This window comes from Myzus persicae, unplaced genomic scaffold (genome assembly GCF_001856785.1).
Source record: "Myzus persicae strain clone G006 unplaced genomic scaffold, MPER_G0061.0, whole genome shotgun sequence".
Classification (NCBI taxonomy): Eukaryota; Metazoa; Arthropoda; class Insecta; order Hemiptera; family Aphididae; genus Myzus; species Myzus persicae.
This window is the reverse complement of record NW_019100740.1, coordinates 20,597-31,275: the sequence shown is the minus strand read 5'-3', so window position 1 is coordinate 31,275 and position 10,679 is coordinate 20,597. Positions and strand designations below refer to the sequence as shown.

Below are 10,679 nucleotides of genomic sequence, written 5' to 3'. Positions count from 1 at the left end.
ATTTACCTGAATTAATAACATAATTGCTCATTAACCCTCTGTACTTATTTACTTCAAGTTGTTGTTTTTCTTTTATTTTTCTTTTAGAGCAACCACTTTCAAAATGTCTTTTCATTTTTAAAATATGAAGAAAGAATGAAGGTCCAAAAATTAACACATTAAACAATATTATATTCATTAAATAAAAGACAAAACGAACAACGATAACAGAAGACAACAAATTTGTTATTAACATAATTACGTGTTGTGCTGTTGTGTACTGGTGTACAAAAATAGATTTTTCCCGTTCGATTGATGTGTGACGGTCGACGGCAAACGATAACAACTGATAAAATGTGTAGCAACATGCGGGTAGGTAATATACACATTATACACTTTAGTGGTATATTTTGACATAGGTAGTTAAAAATAATGTTGTCAGCAGATTTATCATCGATTTTTTTTAGTTGATTTATGCTATATATATCCTATAACGAAAAAAGTAATAGACAAATCTGAGGCCCCTAAATAAATTCCAATTACCGAGGCCCGGGGGCCATGGCCCCCCCTGGCCCCCCCCTTAATCCGGGCTTAAAAATGTTAATTAATCCATATATGATAGGCACTTAAATTGGTCTTCAAATAGACTAAAAAAGTGGCACACATAGACTAACCTTAGACTTATCATAGGCATCTACATTAGACGTCCATTAAGGGGGGCTTACACGAGATTACGCGAGTACTCAAGCAAGCCACTAAATTTCACTAAATTGAATCGTGTGGACATGGTGTTTTAGTCGAGTAAATAGAGCCCGTTCCTATTTACTCGGCCGAGCTACTTTACTTGCCTTAAAACTTGCATCGTGTAAACCCCCCTTTAGACATATATTGGACAGTGTTTCCCTGGGTGGAGGTTTGTCATGAAAAGTAATTATAATAAGCATTATAATATTATAATAGCGCTATCTAGGGGATGTTCATGAGTGGCTACAACCTGGATGAGGGCCATACTATAGGCAACTCGTCGTACAAGCCGGTTATGGCTAATATACGTGTAATTCCTTATCAATGGCTGGGTCAATTGCTAGGAGCGTCTAAACACAGAACTGAACCGTGACCGTTTTGCGCATGCGCTAGTGACATTTCATAAATTGAAATCTCTTATCTGTTATCAGGTTATTACAACCATCTTATCTTATATCTATGATTACAACTTTTAAAAATCGTTTAATTATGTTCAAATATGAAATAATATTGCAATTTTGAATTTACTTGTATTAAATATACCATAATGTTGGTCTATTTGCATACATTTGTTTGAAATATAGTCTAAAGTCTTTAGTTTCAGGATCATTCATCAGTTCAATAATAAATAAGCATTTTTAATGATTTATAAACTGTTGATTATTTTTCATTACACTGCCTGTGAACAAGACTGATAGACTTATATTATGATGTATAATATTGTTAAATTTGTATCAGGTAATAATATGTTATAAACTTATATTATTATATATTTTTAATTATTAAGTTTTTATGTTTTATAGGAAAAAATTGAAACTAAATGTAATGAACCCAAACTAACAATTCTTTATAAAGATGGAAGATTATAATAGAAATAGTGATAGAATATAGTGTTAATATAATGTCCCTAAAAAGTATAAAATGGTTTTAATTATAATGTAATACATAAAAAATAATTGAGTAATAATAATAATAATCAGTCTTTAGACTTCATCAACTAAAATGTATAAACGAGATATAGAGTAAATGTATAGTGTTGATATAATGTCCCTAAAAAGTATAAAACGGTTTTAATTGTAATATAATACATAAAAAATAATTGAGTAATAGTAATAATAATAATAATAATCAGTCTTTAGACTTCATCAATTAAAATGTATAAATTAGTGTTCTTTAAAATATGAATGTTCCACATCATTTTCCTGCAATATTTTTAATTTTTTGTTTAAAAAGGTGTCACGTAGATCATTACTTTCAAGTTCAGAAGGTTTAAACAAATCGTTTTCCGGTTTTTTTCGCTTTGATTTTGTAGAAAAAAAGTTATTTTGATGAATTATTTTTTTATTAGGTGGATCGTTGTTTATTTTAATGAACTCTTTACTTGGTGCAGATTGTTTTGATGTTGCTTCAATAAATGCATTGAGAGCATCTATCTTTTTAATAGCTTCTTTAAGGTGATCAGAATCTTCAATTAAATGGATTTTATTTACTGTACTCATAGCTTTTTTTTTAAATATTTCATACAAGTTTTCATTTTCATTTGTGTTCTTTAAAGTTTTCATGTGTATATCTATTTCTTGTGTATCTATTGTATGTTTATTTTTCTCATTTAATTCCGATTTTCCCACGTTTGTTGTATAATTTTCCTGACTTAATGCAATAGTATGAATATGCTTACAAATAATTGATTTTATGGAGTAATCTAAACAAGTGCATTCAAATGTATGAATGCATATTTTACATGTACTACAAACTATTACACAACATATTTCCTCGTTAATTTGTTTAACAACATAAGATTTACTTGGTGTATGTTCACTATCTACATTCCAGGTATTTGCATCGTTCTTGGTAATTTTTAAATTAAGTGAAATACTGGTTACATGTCTTTTTTTAATTTCCTGTATTCTTGTTGTTGATTTACCCTTTGTCAATTTGATCATTCTTTCTACTTTTTTATCACGTGTGAATCGTCTTATTGTCATTATACTTTTATCCAATCTTCCAATTTTACATCCATTTAAGTAATGATACTTAATAGTTTTATGCATTGATTCCAGATGCATATTGCAATTTACTCCCAGTCCTTTTCTGTAACAATATGCCCATAATGTTGCTCTATTTGCATACATTCGTTCAAAATATACTCCAAAATCTTTGGTTTCAGGATCATTCATCATTTCAATAATAAATTTGGTTAAAATTTTTTTGAATTCAGTGTCACTAGATATTGTTTGAAGCATTTTCAATGATTTATAAACCGTTGATTGTTTTTCCTTACGCTGAGGTCCAATAATTTTATTTAAATTTTGTCTCCAGGCTTTATCGACATGCCATGAACAAAAAATGCGATGTGGAACTGGACCCATTACAGTTTCCCATGCCGAATAAAAAGTTTCAACGATATCAGTCATAAACGTTTGGGGTTTTATTATACCTGTGACATCATGAATAACTGTGAACATAACAGTATATATTTTTGTATCTTTCAAATTAGTATACATAAAACAACATGGAAACCCTGAACCAAAGTCATCTATAACCATTAAGGTAACTAATTCAAAATCGTATCCATTAAGTCCGTGGGTCCCGTCAAGACATACTACTTTTCCTTGTCCAAATTTTTGTAGCAAGTGCATTTGACCAGGGTCCATTATAATTAAACAAAAATCATTTACTTCTAATTTTCCAGTTATATCAAGAACTCCTGAAATTCAAAATTAGTCCTTTAATGCATTAATTACATTTATATTACCAAAATATATGTTGGTAATTTGAATTTTTCTTAATTTCTGAATTTATACTTATTAAGTAAAAATTAAATTACACATTAAAATAATGTAATACCTTCCTAACTACATCTAAAATAAAATAATTTTTGTTGTAAAATTTACCTTGTTTTTTATAGTATTGAACTGGATTATTATCGCCTTGCTCTTTCATTTGTTCAACCCAAATATCCACACTTGTGGAATCATCTTTATGCAATTGACCGTCCTGAATTGATATATTATACTGATGCTTGATGTTATGAAGATCAGCCCGAGTAATTAGGTCTTCTCTTTTCAAATTGTTTCCAATGTTATCCCTAAAATTATCCAATATTCTACCAACTGTCACACCTTGTGACAACTTTGCAGCGACTTCATGTTTTGTTGTAACTGGTAAACCAATGTGTTGCAGTTCATTTTCTTCATTTATTAACTTAAAACATTTTACTAACATGTAATATTTAATTTATTCTAATAACAAAAACAATTTTGTATTTGAAAATTCATTATTTATGTAATTATAAAATTAATAATTCATAAATATAGATTGACAATCTTTCGGATCCATAGCTCCAAGAGCAGACAGCGTCCAATCATCTATTGTATGATGTAACATACAACATTTTGTCTTGAATATTATTGTTGACATTGACATTGAGTTTGGCTGCCATCTTACACTATTCTGCGTATAACTGCTATTACATTATAATTAAAACCATTATTAATTAATTTAGAAAATAATATGACTATTTACTATTTACTATTTACTTTTCTGTTTCTTTAAAGCATACAATCTTCCATCTTTATAAAGAATTGTTAGTTTGGGTTCATTACATTTAGTTTCAATTTTTTCCTATAAAACATAAAAACTTAATAATTAAAAATATATAATAATATAAGTTTATAACATATTATTACCTGATACAAATTTAACAATATTATACATCATAATATAAGTCTATCAGTCTTGTTCACAGGCAGTGTAATGAAAAATAATCAACAGTTTATAAATCATTAAAAATGCTTATTTATTATTGAACTGATGAATGATCCTGAAACTAAAGACTTTAGACTATATTTCAAACAAATGTATGCAAATAGACCAACATTATGGTATATTTAATACAAGTAAATTCAAAATTGCAATATTATTTCATATTTGAACATAATTAAACGATTTTTAAAAGTTGTAATCATAGATATAAGATAAGATGGTTGTAATAACCTGATAACAGATAAGAGATTTCAATTTATGAAATGTCACTAGCGCATGCGCAAAACGGTCACGGTTCAGTTCTGTGTTTAGACGCTCCTCAATTGCTAACCTCACACTCGTTTTATCATTCTGAAGTTAGCCAAATGGTCCAAAGTTTCACGAAGTACATTTTCAAGACAAAAAAATTTTTTGAGGACTTTTCTCAATGGTATAAGTTGTTCAGTACAGTTAATAGGTTCAAGAATAGACAAACCTTTTTTAATTATTTTGTTTAAACGTTGGCCAATAACAACTTCTTTAGGTTCTACATACGATTCTGATACGAATACGAAATCTCTTATGTTCAGTTTTAAAACAAATGAAAGCATTTTCTATAATATCTCCAATATCAATTAACATTGAGTAACAATTTTCGGGCATTTTATTTTTGTTTGATACTCGTTCAAAATAATTTTTAGTAAAAATAACTATACATACCCTCCGAAAAAATCTGTTCTACACCATCAACAACCATTTGGATAACATTTCTAGGTATAATTGGATTAGCATATAAAGAAGCAATAAAATTAGCAATAGACTTATTCAATATTTTAGCAGGATTAATAACATCATTTTCATTTGCTGAATCCGGACCACGGTTATTTACTCAGGTTGGCGGACGCTTCTATACCATAAATGTATTATATCGGTCTATGCGGCGTCAGACTGAACTAAAAGCGCTAGTAGTTAGGAGGCCTACTTTTACATGTAGACAATATGCCCATTCATAGCATTTTAGTAATTAGTAATAGTTACATTCTTGAAGAACTATCATATTATACCGTTCTTTTATAGATAATGATAAGCACTTCGTATAATGTTTTCAAAACGAATTTCTAGGATAAATGATTGATAAGATATCAGCAATAAACAAACATAATATCGTCATACCTGTAGCGAGCTGTGACTTTATTAAAATATTATAAATAATCTGGACAAGAACTCTATTGCGCGTGGCCTCGAAACGTATATGTTCATAGATATATAACTACTCATATGAATATTATTAAAATAATATTCATAATAAATAATTCACAATGAAAAGTCGTGTTGCTTCTGTAGAGATGACAATGACTAATAAGCAAGGGACATCCGGCACGAGCAGCGCATCCGGCACGTGCAGCGCGTGGCTGACCACGATATGACCTTATATGGTAAAGTAGTAGGATAATAGGCAGGGATATGATCCAAGTATAGCCATTATAAAATCGTCTCACGAATAGGCTTCGGCAGACGGACCAGCGACACCGAACTAGGCGAACTAACATCAACGAAGAGCTAGGAGCTAGGACACTAAAGTCACATCTCGCTAGTCTTCATTATTTTAAATAGTCATTTGGACTTTGTAAATTTATTGTGTTTTGTTTTAATTAAATAAAAAGTATTCAAATTATAAAGAAAATTCAAACTCTTGTTCATTTATTTCCAACACCATCAACCGAGCGTAGTCAGATTGTTACATACCCGGCAGGTACCGTTACCATATTTTGTAATTTGTTGACTATTATAGTTGTTTTCATGTTAGATGTTAGTGCTCATAGATAAGTAAAATATTACTGCTGTAGTGCTGTACTGCTGTTTACTGTTCAGTGTTCGTGTGTAAAGTTTTCATGAGCAATTTCTTATTTATTGTATGAACCAAGAATTATATAATTATATATACCACGGTGAAAAAGTGTTGCATAGTGGGTTGCACTTCTGGCTATAAAAACAGCTCGGTAAAAGTTCCCCAGTTTTCCCAAGTTTTAAATGTTTATGATTTATTCAATTTTTTTTAAATTGTAAGGTTTTAAACCTTAAGACTATATGCGCAAATAAGTGGGGCTTTAGGGGCTAAGCCCTCCCAAAAATTTCAAATGCCCGCCAAATATTTTATATTTATTTTTTTAATATAATATAAATAATAATAAGAGTATAAATACTACAGTCCATTCCACGAGAGAATAATCAGTCCGCCGACCGATTTTCGTCCGCGTTTGCGCATACCCCCATTCTAGAGACCACCTTCGAGCGCCTTCGTCGGTGCACGCCGATAGTCGGCTCTTTTGAGCATTTCAGTGGGGCAAGCCACTTGTGGAATTCCATGCTATAACATACTATGAGTATGTATAAATATGTATTGGGCATTATTCACCGGGCGCATCGTTTTAGTGGCGCCAAAAAGATAGTAAAACAAATAAAACAAAATAACAATTTAGTTGACATTTGTGGCAACCAAACGAGCAAATCAAATACCAAAAAAAAATTTTATAAAACAAAAGGGAATCGTCCATTATGCATAAAAAATTTTACCTATTTGGTTTATTTTCATATTAATAATAATACAAATAATAATTTCACACATATCATTTTCTTTTTGTGAATATTAAATGTTTATGTGTATTGTTATAACATATATCTAATAAAATAAAATTCCAAACATGAAAAATAATGAATTGTAGAATTGTTTCATTTTTGATATACAAAAAAAAAAATAGAATACCTTACATTTTGTGCATTAGCACGTAAACATTTTCAAATTGTGTAGAAGGTAAGGTCAGTTGGGGTAAGTGCAGATTTGGGGTAAGTGCGAATCCAGATATTACGGAGTATATATTAAGTTTATGAAAGACTGTCAATAATGAAATTGTTGTACAACGTCCATGTAATATATGTACATAATTGGTCACACTGTATTATATTTCGTTATCGTGTTATCAATCTTTACTTTCAGAATATAAATTTCACTTGTATTTTTCAAAGAAGACGTTCGTTTGCCATTTTTTTTTAAGGCAGTTTTTTTAAAAATTTGCTGTCTTAAACTAAGGTAGGTTATATCATTTTATGTGTAGATTATGATTTAAGTGTTAAAATTTGTATAGTTGTCAATGAATTTTATTTAAGTGCGATTACGCACTTTCCCCTTGTAAAATGAATGACGGGGAAAGTGCGACAATTGTCTGCGGGTAAGTGCAACATGACATGTCGCACTTACCCATTGTAATATTTAAACATTTATTATTAAATGTAATTTAAATTTTGAATATTTTTTAGGGTAAAATGGTTAGATCTTACGTTAGAAAAACCAAAAAGGGTGATGCATATACCAAAGAACAACTGTTACAAGCTACAAATGCAATCACAAGCAAACAAATGACCGTCAGCTTTGCTGCCAGATTATACCGGATACCAAGAACGACGCTTTACGATCATATAAATAAACGACGTGGAATGAAGTCTACAACTAAAGGTAGAAATACTGCCTTATCACCTGCTGTTGAAAAAAGTTTGGCTCAATCATTAACCATTATGGAAAAGTATGGCCATGGATTAAGTCGAACCGAAGTTTTGACATTAGTTGGTAATTATGTCAATGATAATAACTTAGTTACTCCATTTAAAGGTGGATATCCAGGTCATGATTGGTGGATAGGGTATTCTTCTCGACACAAATTATCATTAAAAAAACCCCAAGTTGTAGAAAATGCTCGAAAAAAAGCTTGTGATCCATTCATAATTTACAATTATTTTGATTTGTTATGGGAAACAATGACTGATCTTGGTATAGTGAATAGACCAGATCGAATCTGGAATCTTGATGAGACATCGTTTTGTTTAGACCCATCTAAAACCAAAACAGTGGGACCGATTGGTCAACCTAGTACCCGAACAACACATGGCTCTGGGCGTGACAATACATCTGTTTTAATGGCTTGTAGCGCAGATGGTAAAAAAGGGCCCCCTTTGATAATATTTAAAGGCAAAAATATTTGGGACAGGTGGATTACACAACAGTCTGAATTCCCAGACACTACATATGCTGCCACGTCCAATGGGTGGATGGAACGAGAGGTATTTGTAAATTATTTTGAAAAAAGCTTTTTAAAGACAACTAATCCATCGCCTGCTAACCCTATTCTACTCATATATGACGGACACTCATCTCATGTAGATTTAAAATTAGTTGAAATTGCTAGAAACAACAATGTTACAATTATATTGTTGCCACCACATTCAAGTCACTTGTTACAACCAATGGACTTATCAGTTTTTAAATCAATTAAAACAGTATGGGATCAACGATTATGTTCATGGAACCGAAGTCATCAAGGTCAAAAGCTTCCCAAACAAGATCTCTCGAGAATTATATGCAGTATTTGGGCACAATTAGACACAAAAATAATAGAAAATGGGTTTAGAAAAGCAGGGATTTATCCCTTTAACCGAAATGCAGTTGATAAATCTAAATTTGACCCTATAAGTCTAAGTAGGTGGGAAGTTAGTAACACCCAAGAAAATAACCAAACTACTGATGATCAAACTTCAACAACCGAAATGTATAATGACTTAGTTATCTATAATGAAGCTTCAACATCAACATGTATTGCCAGCAATAACAATTTCAACTCAAATCAAGCTTCAACGTCAACTGAAAAAAATGCAGAAACAGAAATATTAAATAATAGTAAATCGTTTGAGGAGCTATTATTGATTTCTATGAAGCAAGTTGCCGTAGAGAAAACTACCAGAAAGCAGGTAACTAGCGGAGCTACAGTTATTACTTCTGAAGAAGTTATAAATATTTTAAAAGCAAAAGAACAAGAAAAGGGCAAACCAAAAAACAACAAGAAAAAAAAACAGTCTGAAGAAGTTGTCAATGAAGAAGTTGTAAATGAAGAAGAGATTCAAGACGTTATAGATATAAATTTGAATCAACCTAATGAAAACTTAAATATAAGTTTTGTCAGTGGAGTGTCTGAAATCAGTGATTTATTAAATGAATTGGAAAGAGAAGAAGAGGATTTAGCAGAAGAAGGATATATGTTTCGCACAAAAAATTGTGTTGATGATTGGGTTTTAATTAAATATAAGCTTGAAGGAAAATCTGCAAAATCATTACATTATGTAGGTATTATAAAAGAAGTCTTTGATGGTAAGCATAAAATAAAATTTGTCAAACTGAAGTCTGAGAATATACATTCTACTACTTTTGTATATCCTATTGCCGATGATATAGATGAAGTTTCAGAATCTGATATTATATGTAGTCTACCAAAACCAACAATTGGAAGAAGGGGTCAACTCGTTTTTGGAATCACTTTCAGTCAATATAATCTGAAAAAGTAACTTAAAGACTGATTAAATTTTGAATAATTACTTACTTAATCGTTATGTTTTAAAGTTATGTTGTTAATATTAAGTTAATTAGTGTTAAGTAACTAAGTCTGAAAAATTAAGTTGGTGGTTACCTATAATTATTATTTATGTATGTAAGTATCTTGAAAAAGTAACTCAAAGTCTGATTACAAAAGGTTTTATATTTTATTCTATAAATACTTGTTTTTATTAAGTACTACTTGTTTAACTGTTATGTTGATAAATATTAAGTTTTTTTATAATCTAACTATAACTTTGTTGATTGGTTATTTAAATAAAAAGGAAAGAGTTTTATATTGTTGTATTGCTTATTTACTTATACAAATCAAGTTTAATGTTAGTATTTAAATAAATTCCATATAACTTGAAAGTGTTTGTATGTAATTAATGATAGTCTAATTAATACACAAATTTAAAAAGATCTTTAATGTTCTGTCATTTTTTTACCGTTCAGAATTTTTTCACTCTGAAAACACTGAACTGTAGGTGATTGTATGTAATTGTATGCACTTCCCCTATGATACAATTAAAGCATTTTTACTATTTTTCAGACACCGAAAACGCACTTACCCCACTGCTTGGGGTAAGTGCGACACTTCAAAATTTTAAAAAAAAAAATAAAAAAAAATATAAAAACTGTTGGAAATTAAATTTTAACCTCAAATTTATAATCTTTACAATATTCTGAATAAATTGAAATCATCATTATATTCTTTGATTAAATATTACAGTGAAAATAAGTTGCCAAAGATGAACTTTACAATGCCACGTCGCAGTTACCCCAACTGACCTTA

General features: G+C 30.1%; 2 protein-coding genes across 2 annotated transcripts; one reads left to right on the top strand and one right to left on the bottom strand.

The window, feature by feature from the left end:
- Nucleotides 1-2,104: 2,104 nt before the first annotated feature.
- LOC111042763 lies at nt 2,105-5,078 on the bottom strand (the record flags this gene model as incomplete). The annotated part of the gene is made up of 4 exons (XM_022327465.1): nt 4,827-5,078; nt 4,263-4,347; nt 3,618-3,941; nt 2,105-3,430 (listed from the first exon to the last, which is right to left on the bottom strand). Coding segments are annotated over exons 1-4 (1,987 nt in total), but the record flags the coding sequence as incomplete, so codon positions are not given.
- A 2,206-nt stretch (nt 5,079-7,284) lies between these two features.
- Nucleotides 7,285-10,492, top strand: LOC111042765. The gene is made up of 2 exons (XM_022327466.1): nt 7,285-7,555; nt 7,783-10,492. Exon 2 carries the CDS (start codon nt 7,789-7,791, stop codon nt 9,853-9,855), a length of 2,067 nt encoding a protein of 688 aa, XP_022183158.1. The 5' UTR covers nt 7,285-7,555; nt 7,783-7,788; the 3' UTR covers nt 9,856-10,492.
- The last annotated feature ends 187 nt before the right edge of the window (nt 10,493-10,679 follow it).

Bases quoted from the DNA above. Each gene is read 5' to 3' on its own strand.
- LOC111042765 (XM_022327466.1), top strand. From the start codon at position 7,789: ATGGTTAGATCTTACGTTAGAAAAACCAAAAAGGGTGATGCATATACC.